At 40.1% G+C, this 20,802-nt stretch overlaps 1 protein-coding gene across 18 annotated transcripts in view; it reads right to left on the minus strand.

Annotated features, from left to right (window-relative positions):
• The window catches only part of NSUN6 (NOP2/Sun RNA methyltransferase 6), a 113,800-nt gene that overhangs the window by 70,089 nt on the left and 22,909 nt on the right, over window positions 1-20,802 (minus strand). For all 18 annotated transcript variants that reach the window (XR_010146814.1, XR_010146815.1, XR_010146813.1 and 15 more), the window contains one exon: window positions 612-721. Coding sequence is in view for 9 of the 18 variants with exons in the window: in XM_063781442.1 (XP_063637512.1) it covers window positions 612-721 (110 nt within the window). In the remaining 9 variants the exon portion in view is untranslated. The remainder of the gene's footprint in view (window positions 1-611; window positions 722-20,802) is intronic.

Raw genomic sequence — 20,802 nt, forward strand, 5'->3', positions numbered from 1 at the left:
CAGACTTGGCCAGGAGGTAGTAGTTGACCCAATTCTGATACAGATCAAATTATTCATTTCAAGGACACCATAACTGAGGCCCAGAGACGGAATACGTTTTCTACAGATGAAAGCAATTGTTTCTTGATTTCAAGTCCAATAAGGTACCACTGAACCACAGTGACTAACTTACTAAGCATATGCAACACAGGTATGTCGCCAACTGGGTGAATACATTAAGAGTATCAAGTTTCATCCCAATGTTCAGATTCCAGGTTCTGGATGTTCTCTCACTAATGACACAACAGCTTTCTGAGGTTTTAAGGCAATGCAGTCAAGAAAACAAAACAGAAGTTCACTGACGTACTCTATTTATCAGTAATGATCCACTAAAACAACCATCATCAAATACATCCTTATTTGGACGGAAAAAAAAAAAAAACCATCAGAAAACCTTATATGATGACTAGTTTGTTAGTCCTTACTGGATAAAACCCTAAATGCAAAGCTGGAAAAATACCCGACCAAGAAAAATTTGGAATATATCTTAGTGACAAATCAATAAATTTTCCATTTGAAAATGCACATAAATTTTAGAGAACCTTAAAGACAAATCTAAACATTATACTTACATTTTGATGCTGACACAATTCCTGGGGCATAGACATGGGCTCCTCTTAAAACTGCATTGCCACACTGGGCTCCAACAATGGCTTCACACTGTTGTTTTTTAATATTCTTTCTAGAAATGTAAGACACAACAAGTTTAATAGTAACATACCTCCAATGCCTACCAATTTTTCCCGTGTTCTATCTGAACTCTAATGCCTCTTCAGTCTTAATTGTCCTGAATACATAAGAAAAAGCTGAAAAGAGAGGCATACATATAGAGGAAACAGGAAAAAACAGCAACACGAAGATGGGCACTTGAGAGGAAAAAAAAAATAAAGAGGTCCATCTGCTGGAAGGCAATAAAGTGGCACCAGAAATTGCTTAATCATTTAACAAGCATTACTGCTTATCATAGCATTAGGAGAAAAATAGACTTTCTCTGTCTTCAAAGACTAAAATAGAAAAATACACAAGGAATTACAAAAACATTTCTAAAGTGGTAAATTGTTGCATGGTAAATTATGAATAATTTAAACAAGACAGGAAAAGAAGATAAGTCTTTTTTCCTTCCTTTGCTGCCCAACCTTTTTGAGTCTTTTCCAATTTCTCACATTCATTTCTTAGACCACTAAAATCTGTATTACTTCTAACACTCAGGGTTCCAAAGATCAGGGACCCAATGTGATCAGCCCTAAATAAAAACCCTTAACAATGAGTCTCTAATAAGCTTCCTTGGATGTGCTGTCACAACTCACTGCTGGGGGAATTAGGTGCATCCTGTCTTCAATTCCATGATCGCCAATTCATCAAATCTTACTAATTTTTCAGCTTTATACCCACTCCTTCCTGGTCCCAAACATTCTCATTGCTCATTCTCTGCCTACTTCTTAGAAGCTCTCCCCACCAGGTTCCAAAACATGCGACCATCTCTACTCACCTTGCATTCTATCCCTTGGCAATCTCATGATTTCAATAATCACTCACAAAAACAATCCACAAATTCTAATGTTTAGCCTTTCTAGTTTTTTTTTTTTTTTTTTTTTTTTTTTGAGACCAAGTCTTTCTCTGTCACCCAAGCTGGAGTGCAGTGACGCAATCTTGGCTCACTGCAACCTCTGCCATCTGGGTTAAACTGATTCTCATGCCTCAGCCTCCTGAGTAACTGGGATTACAGGTGCTCGCCACCACACCTGGCTAACTTGTGTATTTTTAGTAGTGACAGGGTTTCACCATGTTGGCCAGGTGGGTCTCGAACTCCTGACCTCAGGTGATCCACCAGCCTCAGCCTCCCAAAGTACTGGGATTATAGGCATGAGACACCACGCCCAGCTTAGACTCTTAATTAGTATTTCTAATTACCTACGGAGAGCTATATAGAGATGTCTCACAGTTACTTCAAACTCAACAAGTCCTAAACAATAATCAGTTTTCCCTCATCCATTCCTCCACTACTTGGCAGGATCCCAAATCTTTTCATCCTGTTTCCAATCTTGAATGAGACATCATTATCTGCCCAGATAACCAAACTAGATGCCTCAGTGTTACGGTCGGGATGTGTCCCCCAATATTCATGTGCTGGCAACTTAATCCCTAGTGCAACAGTGTTGGAATATGAGGCCTATTGGGAGCTGTTCAGGTCATGAGTGCTCTGCCCTCATGAATGAATTAATGCTATAATAAAAAGGGCTTGCAGCAGTGAGTTTGCTTTCTCTTGCCCTTGTGCCCTCTACCATGTACAGATGCAGCAAGAAAGCCCTCACCAGATGCAAATGCCTCGATCTTGGACTTCGCATCCTCCAACACTACAAAAAACAAATTTATGTTCTTTATAAATTATCCAGTCTCAGGTATTCTGCTATAGCAGCAAAAAATAAACTAAGACACTCAACGTCATCTTAAAGTCCTCCTAAGCCTTCACATTGATTGATTTAGGAATCAAGCTATCTTCTCGTTCTGATAGGTCTTGTGGGCCTATCTCCTGATGTTGGACACATATCTCTTTGTGATTACTGAAATAGCTTCCTGCCTTTTACCACTGGTTTCAGATTTTCTCTGTCTTTGGTGTTCTGCAACTTCACTCTGAAGTATGTAGATATGAATCTACTTTTACTTTTGGCTTCAAGCTCACACTTCTTAAATTTTTCATCAGTGATAGAAATTCATGGTCATTACACTTGTGATTATTGTCTTTCCCCCATTATTCCTATTCTCTATACCTGAGACTCATTAAAAATATAAATGCTGGTCAGGTGCAGTGGCTCATGCCTGTAATCCCAGTACTTTTGGAGGCTGAGGTGGGTGGATCACATGAGGTTGGGAGTTCAAGACCAGCCTGACCAACATGAAGAAATCCCCGTCTCTACTAAAAATACAAAATTACCCAGGCATGATGGCGCATGCCTGTAATCCCAGCTACTTGGAAGGCTGAGGCAGGAGAATCACTTGAACCCAGGAGGTGGAGGTTGCAGTGAGCCGAGATGGTGCCATTGCACTCCAGCGTGGGCAATAAGAGCAAAACTCCATCTCAAAAAAAAAAAAAAAAAAAAAAAAAAAAAAGAAACGTAAAGTGCTTTTTCATGACTCAATTTCACTTTCATATTTTTAATTTCTCTCTGCTGCATTCTAGATAATTTCCTAAGAGTCATCTCCTAATTCAAAAACTTTCTCATCAGTTGGGTCTAATCTGCTGTTTAATTCATTGTGTGAGTTTTTAATTTTAATGATAATTTATTTTTAGAAATTTGTTTTCAATTCTACCTTTTTATCCTTAGGGTCTTTTATGTTTTACTCTTTCATTTTTAATCATTTTAAGAAAACTGTTTTGTCTACACTCTGAACATGCCCGATCTCACCTGATCTTGGAAGAAAACTGTTTTTATAGTCTATGCCAGAGAGGTCTATTTGTTAAAAGTTCTGAGGGAAATCCAATCCTGCAGCTTATTATATATGCTGATCCTTACTCATAGTGGTTTGATTCCCAGTGTAGCTTTTAACAATGCCAAGTGTTTGGCTTGGACTGAATGAGTGCTGCTCCAGAGTGGTGTCACTTAGTTTTTGCCAAGTACCCAGGAATTGGCTTGGGACCAAACAGTTAATTTCCCAGTTTGCAGGTTCCAATTTAGGTTGCAGCAATTTGCATTCCAGACCTTTATGACGGAGGGAACTTACGGCTGCGCATTCTCAGAAACACATTTTTCTCCAACCTACATCCTAAGGCAAGAAAGACCTACTTTTAATTACTGCCTTGTAATGACTACTGGGTATTTCTCACCCTTACTATTAACACTTAATTGTTTAAACCAAAGACCCTAAATTTAGAAGAAAGACCACCTCCTTTCCCATACCTTCAACCCCCCAATAGTAACTCACATGCTTGCTGTTCTCTTTTCAATTATTCTGCATTCCTAACCTCTAATATATCAACTACATTTTCAATCACTCAACTACATCATTTTGTGGCCTATTATGTTCTTTTTTACTTAGCACTCCTCGGTGTATGTAGCAAAAACATCTTCATGTTATCTAATTCACCATACATATTATTGAAGCTAAAAAAACTCTGAAATACTTTTCTAACTTTTCTCCAGGTTTGCAATTCAACTTTTGAAAAAATTTCTGAAACTTTTGACTGTCAGTTGATGTAAGAAACACACTTGATAAAAGAACTTATTTCAAGTTTTTATATCATTTGAGATCTTGATATAAGAAACTACACATACATGTCTATGTGTGTGGTATCACACATAACATTTCATTAAATATTTTTACTATGTGCGATTCAATATATTATAAAACATCCCTTTTTTTTTTTAAAATATTCATTGAAAACATTAAATTGATTTCACAAGTTACTAATGGGTCATGATCTCCAAGCAGTTTGGAAGACCACTACCACTATTATATTTCTAAAATACACATCTAATCTTTACTAATAAAAAAAATTTTTTTTTTTTTTGAGACGGAGTCTAGCTCTGTCTCCCAGGCTGGAGTGCAGTTGCGCCATCTTGGCTCGCTGCAAGCTCCACCTCCCGGGTTCACGCCATTCTCCTGCCTCAGCTTCCTGAGTAGCTGAGACTACAGGCACCCGCCACCATGCCCGGCTAATTTTTTGTGTTTTTAGTAGAGATGGGGTTACACCGTGTTAGCCAGGATAGTCTCGATCTCCTGACTTCGTGATCTGCCCGCCTCAGCCTCCCAAAGTGCTGGGATTACAGGCGTGAGCCACTGCGCCCGACAATAAAAATTCTTTAGCTTCTAAAGTCTATGAAAAAAAAATTCCTTGGTACAAAAAAAATCTTCATACTTCATATCTGCCTCTCCCAACTTCTTCAGTTTCATCTTTCACCCATCCCCCAACTCTGAAAACAAATAGCCAAACCTGATCACTTTTATCAGCAGTCACCATTGTTTCATGCATTCATGTCTTTCCTCATGCCTTCTCTCTGCCTAGCATAACCTTGCCCACCTTAACAGCCCTTCGGCCTAATTTCTCCTCACCTTCAAGGCTCAAATGAAATAATATCTGCTTAGAGAAAATATTTAACAATTTCTTTGTACTCAGTCCTTCCTATTCTATGCTCCAATAGCATTTAATTTATACTTCTACTGTGACTATCATAACAGTCTGACTTGTACCAAAGTCTCCTGACTTTAGACTATAGAACTATGTCTCATTCATCTTTGTAACACCATCACATCTCACATATAGCACAAATTCAAAAACATGTTTTGTGGAAGTGAAATCTGTAGTGTTAGATTTTATGAAAATAACATGGAGGGGAAAGGATGAATTCTGGAACAGAGAACTGTGCAGAAAAAAGTTAACATAGTAGGCCTGATCTGTTATCTTTGAAAAGCCTGCTTACAAGGCTGGCCCTTGACTGACATCTGGGAACTGAGATTTCAGGAGGTTTACTTATTAACTGCTAAGAGTGGCTCACTGTGCCTGAATTATTGAACAAACTATGATTTATAGTAAATACCAGCTTTCCTTCTGAAAATCCAGAATGTGGGTATGTACCAGGCAGTGGGAATCTACATGATGAGCCCTGAATAGGAATCCTGGCAGTGAGTCTCATGTGCTCACAGCTCGTCACTGGGGGACTTCCTGTGGGAGTCCTGTGTGACTCCCCTGGAAGAGGACTCTGGAAGCTTGTGATGGTTTTCCCTTTGCTGATTGTGCTTCATATTCTTTCACTGTAACAAATCATAGCCGTAAGTACAAGTATGTGCTGAATTCCCCAAGTCCTCTTAGAGAATCACAGAACCAAGGAGTGGTCTTGGGGATCCATAGACACCAGGACTAACAATATAAAAACATAGTATGTCATATGCAAGTATCAATATTTAAGTCAGCATTGCTGAAAGGGAGTTTTTACTAGGAAAAATAAAAGAGCAAACGTAAAAGTCGGTGCAAGGCCATAAAATATGCTAAAAGCTTGATTTTTATTGAAATGTTTCCAAATAGAGTGCATCAACAACATTAAAGAAAGATTACGTTCCAACAGTTTAGTAATATAGGTTGGAGAAAAAAACTATGAATACACCTAGATTAAGAGAAAAGTATTAGAATAGCTAAAAAATGAAGTAGCTAAGGAATTAAAAACAGATTATGGGAATGTCCTGTTAAGGAATCTAAAATCATGTATTTTTATCTATTTGGTATTTTAACTGCACATATTCACAACCCTACACATACTAACAACCCTACACCAAATGGAAGGTGATGGATGAAACTGTGAAACAGCACATGATATTGCTGCATGCCAAATACTTCTTTGCAGCAGGACTGCCACCTTTATTTAATCAGTAGTCTTTGTGCAACAGCATTTCTTAAATATTCTATTGCAATAACCCTATTCATACATATATATATATGAATGACACACACACACACACACACACACACAAAAATTGAAATCTTAAAGTGCTTGTTATGGATGGAATATTTGTGTCCCCAAAATTCACATGCTGAAACCCGAACTCAATGTGATGGTATTTGGAGAAGTCTTCAGGGGTAATTAGTTATGAGGGTAGAATGCTCATAAATGGGATCAGTGCCTTTATACGAGACCAAAGAGCTACCCACTTTCTTTCTGCAATGTGAGAATACAATGAGAAGTCAGCTATCTGCATCGCAGAAGAGGGCACTCACCAGAACCCAAGCATACTGGCACACGTCGTGGATTTCCAGCCTCCAGAACCATGAGAAACAATCTAAGACAGTACTGACACGAGTGACAAGGCAACTACAAAAGATGGAAATCAGCTGCGCACAGTGGCTCATGCCTGTAATTCCAGCACTTTAGGAGTACGAGGTGGGCAGATTACCTGAGGTCAGGAGTTCGAGACCAGCCTGGCCAACATGGTGAAACCCTGTCTCTACTAAAAATACAAAAATTAGCTCAGCGTGGTGGCAGACGCCTGTAATTCCAGATACTCAGGAGGCTGAGGCAGGATAATCGCTTGAACACGGAGGTGGAAGTTGCAGTGAGCAGAGATCGTGCCATTGCACTCTAGCCTGGGCAACAAGAGCAAGACTCCGCCTTGGGGGGAAAAAGATGGAAATCGAGTAGGCTGAAAGAGAAGACAAATCCAGTCTCATCTGGATTTCAAGAGATTTATGCTGTTGAATTACATATTCAATTGTGAAAGAAAGGAAGAAAGTTAATGTTCTGGCCTGCTTGAACTATTTTGAGACTTATCAAAAAGGGAGGAGCATTAATTGAGAGAATACAGAAATTCTTTAAAATTACAAATTGATTTTTGGCCTAAAAAGTTCTACTGATCCAAATGTAGCCTTTAGAAAACGCTGGTTGAGAGATGTTTTAAAGGCTCTTGTATCAAGACAAGTCTGGCATTCCGTTTTCTCCTGAAGTCATTAAATTACCAGACAAAAATCACCTTCCAGAAATTAAAATATATTTCACCAGTACATGAAACCTCATTTTAAGTAAACTGAAGAAACCAAAATTTTATTTTAAATTTCATTTGAAATTTTATTTTACATCTCATTTTAAGTAAACTGAAGAAACCAGTAATTCAGTGATGCATTACTTTTAAAATTGTTTACTGTATATAAAGTTTAACTGACGCATTTATATTGAAAATAACTGTGATATTGAGCTTCTACTAAAAAATCAGAGGAAGAAAACTCCTTTTTCTAAATCCCATGGAAATGAAAAGGGGGGGGAAAGAATAAAAATCTGAGGAGAAAATTCTGTTTGCAATAAAACTAAGAAACAGCTATAATTGCGATGATGAGAAAAAACTGGCTGACAGTGAACTTTGAGTCAAACCTAGTTTCTCAGCAGGGTGTGGAGTCTCTGAAAAGGAGAGGCTCCTGGAGGCTTAATCAAACATTTATTACTTAGGACCAGGACCACAGGCTTAGTGGAAAAGAAATCAGAATCTAGGAATGTCTTACCAGTATCCTGTTCAGAGGAGACAACTGTGAAAGAAGAAATGGATTGTCAGAAATGGCATAACCAGAAAATCTGTTATTTTCTCTAACAAACCTGATCAACTGCCAAAAAGCAGCCCAGGAAAGAGAAAAGAAATAGCAACCAACTTTGCTGCTCATGACTTAAGTTATCTAAGCAGAGAATAAATAAAAAAGAAAGCCTTCCCCACCCTCTGGAAAAAAGGTATGAGCTAAAGCCTTCACAGAGAGCCTTGGCTCTGCTCACCAGGACTAGAGAAAAGCCAGCAGAGAAGATTTGCAGTACTTCCCAGAAAACATATCTGACTAGTCCCATAGGCATGCTCTTTCCCCCATTCTGGATCCTTCTTGAGCAAACTGCAAATGAGGATGTAACTGTTTCCATTCAATGCATGATAAGCAGAAATAATTCATTCTGCATTCATTGGTGGCACACACATACACAAAAAGCAGAAGGTAGATTTTAAAAATGTAAAACAAACAAAAGGAAAAATATTTCAAGTACCACTGTATTTTCAGAGAAATTAAAGGAAAAACCTCAAAAAAGGGATAAAAGAAAAAAGATGAAGGTAAACTAGCAGCTAAGAAAATAAAGGACAATAAAACTTCTGAATAAAGATTTACAAGCAGAGAGAGGTAATACATCCCTATGACTAGATAGTATTTTGAATCCCCATTTTAGAGATAAGAAAAGCAAAGCATAGACAAGATAAAACTTATCTCCTATACTATTGACAAGAGAGCCACTTTGAAACAGAGCCAAAGTGACCAAGACAGGCCTAACAACAAATGGGCTGGGTGCGATGGCTCATGCCTATAATCCCAGCACTTTGGGAGGCTGAGGAGGGTGGATCACAAGGTCAGGAGATTGAGACCATCCTGGCTAAAAAAATACAAAAAAAAATTAGCCGGGCATGGTGGCAGGCACCTGTAGCCTACTAAGGAGGCTGAGGCAGGAGAATGGCGTAGACCCAGGATGTAGAGCTTGCAGTGAGAGCTCCTGACACTGAACTTCAGCCTGGGAGACAGAGCGAGACTCTGTCTCAAAAAAAAAAAAAAAAAAAGAAAAAGGAAAAAAAAAAAAAACGAACGAATGCAGAAGAAAAAGATCAGTGAATGGAGTTGAAGAATATGTTAAGAGAAAAAAAAATTAAAGTAACAGGCTTGAGACTGCGGTTCTTAGAAAGGGTTGCTTGAGAGGGTGGGTCTTGGCTAGCTAAGCAGCTAGAAACTGGAATGAGTTCCCAGCGGTGACATATAACCTTCCCTAATGATAAATAAGAGTGGCTCACAATTCCTAAACTCTGTACAAGCAAGGTACAAACACATGTTTATTTGGAGCACCTGCTTTCCTTTCAGGAGTCTGGGAATTTCGGTACATGCTACGCAGAGGGTGCCTATGTGACCAGCCCAATAAAACCCTTGGGCACCAAGCCTCTGATGAGCTTTTCTTCTAGACAACTATTTTACATGTCACAATTAGGTGCTGGAGGAATTAAGCATGTCCTATGGGACTTCACTGAGACAGCCTGTGTTTGGTTTCTTCCAAACTTCACCCCATGCCTCTTTTCCCTTGCTGGTTTTGCTTCTGTATGCTTTCATGTAATAAACCATAGCCAATAGTGTGACCGTATGCTAGGTTCTGTGAGTCTTAGCCAATCACTAAACCTGAGGGCTGTCTTGGGAATCTCTTATGCTGGTAATATCTGTGCCAGAAACACAGCACACAAAGTCCTGCTGTCTTTATAAAAGAGAATACAGAAAATGTAAGAGAAAAATATTCAAAGAAATAATGGAAGACCTATATAACTGAAAAGCTACACTGTGTCTCATCAAAAGCTAAGAGGAAATAGGCTGAGTGTGGTGGCTCACACCTGAAATCCCAGCACTTTGGAAGGCCGAGGTTGGTGGATCACCCGATTCAGGAGTTCGAAGACCAGCCTGACCAACATGGTAAAACTCCGTCTCTACTAAAAATACAAAAGTCAGCCGGGTATGGTGGTGGGCACCTGTAATCCCAGCTACTCCGGAGGGTGAGGCAGGAGAATCACTTGAATCCGGGACGCAAAAGCTGCAGTGAGCCGAGATCGTGCCACTGCACTCCAGCCTGGGTGACAGAGTGAGACTATGTGTTTTTTTTTAAAAAAAAAAAAAAGATGAAGAAGAACTAAGAGGAAATAATCAAAATCAAGCATTACACTGGCTAAATGTCTAAAGTTGAATAACTAAGAATTCCACAGATCTCCAATCAAAAGACAACGTACTGTTAGAAGGAAAAGTTTTTGGTGGGCCTTAGATTTCTTCACAATAACATTTAATGCCACAGGTTATAAAAACAATGGCTACAAAGTGCTAAGGGAAATACTATGTGGCCTGAAACGACCAGACTTAGCCAACTTGTTTTATAAACATAAAGGCAACAGGCAGACATTCTCAATCAAGAAAGTAATGCAGTACGTAAGAATCACACTTTGGGAAAGGGCAGGGGGTGCGGGAGATCTGCTAAGTGACTGTACTCACCAATAAAGACATTAATAAAGATAAGAAATGAGAAATAAACTGTGCCATAAGGACCGAAAGCAAACACTGCATCCATGTGAATTATACTTGGGAAATAACAATGTTACAAAGCTTGACAATGTTTAAAAAAAAACAAAAAACAAAAAAACTGGCCAGGCATGGTGGCTCCTGCTTGTAATCCCAACACTTTGGGAGGCCGAGGAGGGTGGATCACTTGAGCTCAGGAGCTCGAGACCAGCCTGGGCAACACGGCGAGACCCCATCTCAAAACAAAAACAAAAAAACAGTAAATACAAATTAGCTGGTAAAATTTTAGGGAAAATTTAACTCCAGTAATCTCCTCATTTCTCATAATGGAAAGTCAAAAGAGACTTAATGGGCCGGACACAGTGGCTCACGCCTGTAATCCCAGCACTTTAGGAGGCTGAGGCAGGCAGATTACCTGAGGTCAGGAATTCGAGACCAACCTGGCCAACATGGTGAAACCCTGTCTCTACTAAAAATACAAAAATTAGCTTAGCGTGATGCCAGACGCCTGTAATTCCATATACTCAGGAGGCTGAGGCAGGATAATCACTTGAACACGGAGGTGGAGGTTGCAGTGAGCCGAGATTGTGCCATTGCACTCTAGCCTGGGCAACAAGAGCAAGACTCCGTCCTGGGTGGGGGAAAAAAAAAGATGGAAATCAAGTAGGCTGAAAGAGAAGACAAATCCAGTCTCATTTGGATTTCAAGAGATTTATGCTGTTGAATTACATATTCAATTGTGAAAGAAAGGAAGAAAATTAATGTTCTGGCCTGCTTGAACTATTTTAAGACTTTTATCAAAAAGGGAGGAGCACTAATTGAGAGAATACAGAAATTCTTTAAAATTACAAATTGATTTTTGGCCTAAAAAGTTCTACTGATCCAAATGTAGCCTTTACAAAATGCTGGTTGAGATGTTTTAAAGGCTCTTTTATCAAGACAAGTCTGGCATTCAGTTTTCTCCTGAAGTCATTAAATTACCAGACGGAAATCTTCTTCCAGAAATTAAAATATATTTCACCAGTACATGAAATCTCGTCTTAAGTAAACTGAAGAAACCAAAATTTTATTTTAAATCTCATTTCAAGTAAACTGAAGAAACCAGTAATTCAGTGATGCATTACTGTTAAAATTGTTTACTGTATATAAAGTTTAACTGATTCATTTGTATTTTAAATAACTGCGACATCGAGCTTTTAGTAAAAAATCAGAGGAAGAAAACACCCTTTTCTAAATCCCATGGAAATGAAAAGGGGAGAATAAAGAATAAAAATCTGAGGAGAGGAATAGGAACAGCTCCAGTCTACAGCTCGCAGCGTGAGCGACGCAGAAAACGGGTGATTTCTGCATTTCCATCTGAGGTACCGGGTTCATCTCACTAGGGAGTGCCAGACAGTGGGCGCAGGTCAGTGGGTGCGCGCACCGTGCCCGAGCCAAAGCAGGGCGAGGCATTGCCTCACTCAGGAAGCACAAGGGGTCAGGGAGTTCCCTTTCCTAGTCAAAGAAAGGGGTGACAGTCGGCACCTGGAAAATTGGGTCACTCCCACCCCAATACTGCGCTTTTCCGATTGGCTTAAAAACCGGCACACCAGGAGACTATATCCCGCGGCTCGGAGGGTCCTACGTCCACGGAGTCTTGCTGATTACTGGCACAGCAGTCTGAGATCAAACTGTAAGGCGGCAGCCAGGCTGGGGGAGGGGCGCCCGCCATTGCCCAGGCTTGCTTAGGTAAACAAAGCAGCAGGGAAGCTCCAACTGGGTGGAGCCCACCACAGCTCAAGGAGGCCTGCCTGCCTCTGTAGGCTCCACCTCTGGGGGCAGGGCACAGACAAACAAATAGACAGCAGTAACCTCTGCAGACTTAAATGTCCCTGCCTGACAGCTTTGAAGACAGCAGTGGTTCTCCCAGCACGCAGCTGGAGATCTGAGAACGGGCAGACTGCCTCAAGTGGGTCCCTGACCCCTGACCCCCGAGCAGCCTAACTGGGAGGCACCCCCCAGCAGGGGCAGACTGACACCTCACAGGGCAGGGTATTCCAACAGACCTGCAGCTGAGGGTCCTGTCTGTTAGAAGGAAAACTAACAAACAGAAAGGACATCCACACCGAAAACCCATCTGTACATCACCATCATCAAAGACCAAAAGTAGATAAAACCACAAAGATGGGGAAAAAACAGAGCAGAAAAACTGGAAACTCTAAAAAGCAGAGCACCTCTCCTCCTCCAAAGGAATACAGCTCCTCACCAGCAATGGAAAAAAGCTGGATGGAGAATGACTTTGAGGAGCTGAGAGAAGAAGGCTTCAGACGACCAAATTACTCCGAGCTACGGGAGGAAATTCAAACCAAAGGCACTGAAGTTGAAAACTTTGAAAAAAATTTAGAAGAATGTATAACTAGAATAACCAATACAGAAAAGTGCTTAAAGGAGCTGATGGAGCTGAAAACCAAGGCTCGAGAACTACGTGAAGAATGTAGAAGCCTCAGGAGCCAATGTGATCAACTGGAAGAAAGGGTATCAGCGATGGAAGATGAACTGAATGAAATGAAGCAAGAAGGGAAGTTTAGAGAAAAAAGAATAAAAAGAAATGAGGAAAGCCTCCAAGAAATATGGGACTATGTGAAAAGACCAAATCTACATCTGATTGGTGTACCTGAAAGTGATGGGGAGAATGGAACCAAGTTGGAAAACACTCTGCAGGATATTATCCAGGAGAACTTCCCCAATCTAGCAAGGCAGGCGAACATTCAGATTCAGGAAATACAGAGAACGCCACAAAGATACTCCTCGAGAAGAGCAACTCCAAGACACATAATTGTCAGATTCACCAAAGTTGAAATGAAGGAAAAAATGTTCAGGGCAGCCAGAGAGAAAGGTCGGGTTACCCACAAAGCGAAGCCCATCAGACTAACAGCAGATCTCTTGGCAGAAACTCTACAAGCCAGAAGAGAGTGGGGGCAAATATTCAACATTCTTAAAGAAAAGAATTTTCAACCCAGAATTTCATATCTACCCAAACTAAGCTTCATAAGTGAAGGAGAAATAAGTGAAGGAGCATTTACAGACAAGCAAATGCTGAGAGATTTTGTCACCACCAGGCCTGCCCTAAAAGAGCTCCTGAAGGAAGCACTAAACATGGAAAGGAACAACCGGTACCAGCCACTGCAAAATCATGCCAAAATGTAAAGACGATCAAGACTAGGAAGAAACTGCATGAACTAACAAGCAAAATAACCAGCTAACATCATAATGACAGGATCAAATTCACACATAAAAATATTAACTTTAAATGTAAATGGACTAAATGCTCCAATTAAAAGACACAGACTGGCAAATTGGATAAAGAGTCAAGACCCATCAGTGTGCTGTATTCAGGAAACCCACCTCATGTGCAGAGACACACATAGGCTCAAAATAAAAAGATGGAGGAAGATCTACCAAGCAAATGGAAAAAAAAAAGGCAGGGGTTACAATCCTAGTCTCTGATAAAACAGACTTTAAACCAACAAAGATCAAAAGAGACAAAGAAGGTCATTACATAATGGTAAAGGGATCAATTCAACAAGAAGAGCTAACTATCCTAAATATATATGCACCCAATACAGGAGCACCCAGATTCATAAAGCAAGTCCTGAGTGACCTACAAAGAGACTTAGACTCCCACACATTAATAATGGGAGACTTTAACACCCCACTGTCAACATGACACAGATCAACGAGACAGAAAGTCAACAAGGATACCCAGGAATTGAACTCAGCTCTGCACCCAGCGGACCTAATAGACATCTACAGAACTCTCCACCCCAAATCAACAGAATATACATTGTTTTCAGCACCACACCACACCTATTCCAAAATTGACCACATACTTGGAAGTAAAGCTCTCCTCAACAAATGTAAAAGAACAGAAATTATAACAAACTATCTCTCAGACCACAGTGCAATCAAACTAGAACTCAGGATTAAGAATCTCACTCAAAACTGCTCAACTACATGGAAACTGAACAACCTGCTCCTGAATGACTACTGGGTACATAACGAAATGAAGGCAGAAATAAAGATGTTCTTTGAAACCAACGAGAACAAAGACACAACATACCAGAATCTCTGGGACGCATTCAAAGCAGTGTGTAGAGGGAAATTTATAGCACTAAATGCCCACAAGAGAAAGCAGGAAAGATCCAAAATTGACACCCTAACATCACAATTAAAAGAACTAGAAAAGCAAGAGCAAACACATTCAAAAGCTAGCAGAAGGCAAGAAATAATTAAAATCAGAGCAGAACTAAAGGAAATAGAAACACAAAAAACCCTTCAAAAAATTAATGAATCCAGGAGCTGGTTTTTTGAAAGGATCAACAAAATTGATAGACCGCTAGCAAGACTAATAAAGAAAAAAAGAGAGAAGAATCAAATAGATGCGATAAAAAATGATAAAGGGGATATCACCACCGATCCCACAGAAATACAAACTACTATCAGAGAATACTACAAACACCTCTACGCAAATAAACTAGAAAATCTAGAAGAAATGGATACATTCCTTGACACATACATTATCCCAAGACTAAACCAGGAAGAAGTTGAATCTCTGAATACACCAATAACAGGAGCTGAAATTGTGGCAATAATCAATAGCTTACCCACCAAAAAGAGTCCAGTACCAGATGGATTCACAGCCAAATTCTACCAGAGGTACAAGGAGGAACTGGTACCATTCCTTCTGAAACTAGTCCAATCAATAGAAAAAGAGGGAATCCTCCCTAACTCATTTTATGAGGCCAGCATCATCCTGATACCAAAGCTGGGCAGAGACACAACAAAAAAAGAGAATTTTAGACCAATATCCTTGATGAACATTGATGCAAAAATCCTCAATAAAATACTGGCAAACCGAATCCAGCAGCACATCAAAAAGCTTATCCACCATGATCAAGTGGGCTTCAACCCTGGGATGCAAGGCTGGTTCAATATACCCAAATCAATAAATGTAATCCAGCATATAAACAGAACCAAAGACAAAAACCACATGATTATCTCAATAGATGCAGAAAAGGCCTTTGACAAAATTCAATGACCCTTCATGCTAAAAACTCTCAATAAATTAGGTATTGATGGGACGTATCTCAAAATAATAAGAGCTATCTATGACAAACCCACAGCCAATATCATACTGAATGGGCAAAAACTGGAAGCATTCCCTTTGAAAACTGGCACAAGACAGGGATGCCCTCTCTCACCGCTCCTATTCAACACAGTGTTGGAAGTTCTGGCCAGGGCAATTAGGCAGGAGAAGGAAATAAAGGGTATTCAATTAGGAAAAGAGGAAGTCAAATTGTCCCTGTTTGCAGACAACATGATTGTATATCTAGAAAACCCCATTGTCTCAGCCCAAAATCTCCTTAAGCTGATAAGCAACTTCAGCAAAGTCTCAGGATACAAAATCAATGTACAAAAATCACAAGCATTCTTATACACCAACAACAGACAAACAGAGAGCCAAATCATGAGTGAACTCCCATTCACAATTGCTTCAAAGAGAATAAAATGCCTAGGAATCCAACTTTCAAGGGATGTGAAGGACCTCTTCAAGGAGAACTACAAACCACTGCTCAAGGAAATAAAAGAGGATACAAACAAATGGAAGAACATTCCATGCTCATGGGTAGGAAGAATCAATATTGTGAAAATGGCCATACTGCCCAAGGTAATTTACAGATTCAATGCCATCCCCATCAAGCTACCAATGACTTTCTTCACAGAAGTGGAAAAAACTACTTTAAAGTTCATATGGAACTGAAAAAGAGCCCGCATCACCAAGTCAATCCTAAGCCAAAAGAACAAAGCTGGAGGCATCACACTACCTGACTTCAAACTATACTACAAGGCTGCAGTAACCAAAACAGCATGGTACTGGTACCAAAACAGAGATATAGATCAATGGAACAGAACAGAGCCCTCAGAAATAATGCCACATATCTACAACTATCTGATCTTTGACAAACCTGAGAAAAACAAGCAATGGGGAAAGGATTCCCTATTTAATAAATGGTGCTGGGAAAACTGGCTAGCCATATGTAGAAAGCTGAAACTGGATCCCTTCCTTACACCTTATACAAAAATCATTTCAAGATGGATTAAAGACTTAAACGTTAGACCTAAAACCATAAAAACCCTAGAAGAAAACCTAGGCATTACCATTCAGGACATAGGCATGGGCAAGGACTTCATGTCTAAAACACCAAAAGCAATGGCAACCAAAGCCAAAATTGACAAATGGGATCTAATTAAACTAAAGAGCTTCTGCACAGCAAAAGAAACTACCATCAGAGTGAACAGGCAACGTATAGAATGGGAGAAAATTTTTGCAATCTACCCATCTGACAAAAGGCTAATATACAGAATCTACAAAGAACTTAAACAAATTTACAAGAAAAAAATCAAACAACCCCATCAAACAGTAAGTGAAGGATATGAATAGACACTTCTCAAAAGAAGACATTTATGCAGCCAACAGACACATGAAAAAATGCTCACAATCACTGGCCATCAGAGAAATGCAAATCAAAACCACAGTGAGATACCATCTCACACCACTTAGAATGGCGATCATTAAAAAGTCAGGAAACAACAGGTGCTGGAGAGGATGTGGAGAAATAGGAACACTTTTACACTGTTGGTGGGACTGTCAACTAGTGCAACCATTGTGGAAGTCAGTGTGGTGATTCCTCAGGGATCTAGAACTAGAAATACCATTTGACCCAGCCATCCCATTACTGGGTATATACCCAAAGGACTATAAATCATGCTGCTATAAAGACACATCCACCCGTATGTTTATTCCGGCATTATTCACAATAGCAAAGACTTGGAACCAACCCAAATGTCCAACAATGATAGACTGGATTAAGAAAATGTGGCACATATACACCATGGAATACTATGCAGCCATAAAAAATGATGAGTTCATGTCCTTTGTAGGGACATGGATGAAATTGGAAATCATCATTCTCAGTAAACTATGGCAAGAACAAAAAACCAAACACCGCATATTCTCACTCATAGGTGGGAATTGAACAATGGGAACACATGGACACAGGAAGGGGAACATCACACTCTGGGGTCTGTTGTGGGGTGGTGGGAGCGGGGATGGGGGAGGGATAGCATTGGGAGATATACCTAATGCTAGATGACGAGTTGGTGGGTGCAGCGCACCAGCATGGCACATGTATACATATGTAACTAACCTGCACAGTGTGCACATGTACCCTAAAACTTAAAAGTATAATAATAATAAATAAATAAATAAAATCTGAGGAGAAAATTCCATTTGCAATAAAACTAAGAAACAGCTATAATCTCGATGATGAGAAATAACTGGCTGACAGTGAAATTTGAGCCAAACCTAGTTTCTCAGCAGGGTGTGGAGTCTCTGAACAGGACAGGCTCCTGGAGGCCTAATCAAATTATTACTTAGGATCAGGACCATACACTTAGTGGGAAAAAAATCAGAATCTAGGAATATCTTGTCAGTGTCCTTTTCAGAGGAGTCAAGTCTGAAAGAAGAAATGGATTGTCAGAAATGGCATAACCAGACAATCTGTTATTTTCTCTAACAAACCTGGATCAACTATCTAAAAGCAGCCCAAGAAAAGAGAAAAGAAATACCAACCAACTTTGTTGCTCCTGACTTGAGTTAACTAAGCACAAATTAAACAAATAAGAAAGCCTTCCCCGCCCCCTGGAAAAAAGGTATGAGCTGAAGCCTTCACAGAGACCCTCGGCTCTGCTCACCAGGACTACAGATGAGCCAGCAGAGAAGATTTGCAGTACTTCCCAGAAAACATATTTGATTAGTCCCATAGGTATGCTCTTTTGCCCATTCTGGATCCTTCTTGAGCAAACTGCAAATGAGGATGTAACTGTTTCCATTCAATGCATGATAAGCAGAAATAATTCATTCTGCATTCATTGGTGGCACACACATACACAAAAAGCAGAAGGTAGATTTTAAAAATGTAAACCAAACAAAAGGAAAAATATTTCAAGTACCTCTGTATTTTCAGAGAAATTAAAGGAAAAACCTCAAAAAAGGGATAAAAGAACAAGGCAAACTAAACCAGCAGCTGAGAAAATAAAGGACAATAAAACCTCTGAATAAAGATTTAGAAGCAGAGATAAGTAATACATCCCTATGACTAGACAGTATTTTGAATCCCCATTTTAGAGAGAAGAAAAGCAAAGCACAGACAAGATAAAACTTATCTCCTATACTATTGACAAGAGAGCCACTTTGAAACAGAGCCCATGACCAAGACAGGCTTAAGAACAAACGGGGCCTGGTGGCTCACGCCTATAATCCCTGCACTTTGGGAGGCTGAGGAGGGTGGATCACAAGGTCAGGAGATTGAGACCATCCCGGCTAACATGGTGAAACCACATCTCTACTAAAAAAAATACAAAAAAAAAAAATTAGCTGGTCTTGGTGGCAGGTGCACGTAGTCCTAGCTACTAGGAAGGCTGAGGCAGGAGAATGGCCTGAACCCAGGAGGCGGAGCTTCCAGTGAGCTCCTGCCACTGCACTCCAGCCTGGATGACAGAGCGAGACTCTGTCTCAAACAAACAAACAAACAAAACAAAACAAAAAACAAACGAATGCAGAAGAAAAAGATCAGTGAATGGAGTTGAAAAATGTGTTAACAGAAAAAAAAAAAAGTTAAAGTAACAGGCTCGAGACTGCGATTCTTAGAAAGGGCTGCTTGAGAGGATGGGTCTTGGCTAGCTAAGCAGCTAGAAACTGGAATGAGAAACAGTTCCCAACAGTGACATGAAACCTTCCCTAATGATAAATAAGAGTGGCTCACAATTCCTAAACTCTGTACAAGGTACAAACATGTTTATTCGGAGCACCTGCTTTCCTTTTGGGAGTCTGGGGAATTTGGTACATGCTACGCAGAGGGTGCCTCTGTGACCAGCCCAATAAAACCCTTGGGCACCAAGCCTCTGATGAGCTTTTCTTCTAGACAACTATTTTACATGTCACAATTAGGTGCTGGAGGAATTAAGCATGTCCTATGGGACTTCACTGAGACAGCCTGTGTTTGGTTTCTTCCAAACTTCACCCCATGCCTCTTTTCCCTTGCTGGTTTTGCTTCTGTATGCTTTCATGTAATACACCTTAGCCATTAGTGTGACCGTATGCTAGGTTCTGTGAGTCTTAGCCAATCACTAAACCTGAGGGCTGTCTTGGGAATCTCTGATGTAGGTAATATCTGTGCCAGAAACGCAGCACACAAAGTCCTGCTGCCTTTATAACAGAGAATACAGAAAATGTAAGAAAAAATACTCAAAGAAATAATGGAAGACCTATGACTGGAAAGCTACACTGTGTCTCATCAAAAGCTAAGAGGAAATAGGCTGCGTGTGGTGGCTCACATTTGTAATCCCAGCACTTTGGGAAGCCAAGGTGGGTGGATCACCTGAGTTCAGGATTTCGAAGACCAGCCTGGCCAACATGGTAAAACTCCGTCTCTACTAAAAATACAAAAATTAGCCAGGTATGGTGGTGGGCACCTGTAATCCCAGCTACTCGGGAGGCTGAGGCAGGAGAACCACTTGAACCCGGGAGGCAGGGGTTGCAGTGAGCCGAGATCCTGCCACTGCACTCCAGCCTGGGTGACAGAGTGAGACGCTGTTTTGTTGTTTTTTTGTCGTTTTTTTTTTTTTTTAAAAAAGACAAAGAAGAACTAAGAGGAAATAATCAAAATCAAGCATTACACTGGCCAAATGTCTAAAGTTCAATAAGTAAGAATTCCACAGATCTCCAAGCAGAAGACAAGGTACTGTTACAAGGAGGAAAAGTTTTTGGTGGGCCTTAGATTTCTTCACAATAACATTTGATACCACAGGTTATAAAAACAATGTCTACAAAATGCTAAGGGAAATACTATGCGGCCTGAACAACCAGACTCAGCTAACTTGTTGTATAAACATAAAGGCAACAGGCAGACATTCCCAATCAAGAAAGTAACGCAGTACATAAGAGGTAACCTTCGGCAAAGGGCAGGGGGTGCGGGAGATCTGCCAAGTGACTGTACTCACCAACAAAGACATTAATAAAGATAAGAAATGAGAAATAAACTGTGCCATAAGGACTGAAAGTAAGCACTGCATCCATGTGAATTATACTTGGGAAATAACATGATATAAAGCTTGACAATGTT

This window comes from Pan troglodytes, chromosome 8 (assembly GCF_028858775.2).
Source record: "Pan troglodytes isolate AG18354 chromosome 8, NHGRI_mPanTro3-v2.0_pri, whole genome shotgun sequence".
NCBI classification, from domain to species: Eukaryota; Metazoa; Chordata; class Mammalia; order Primates; family Hominidae; genus Pan; species Pan troglodytes.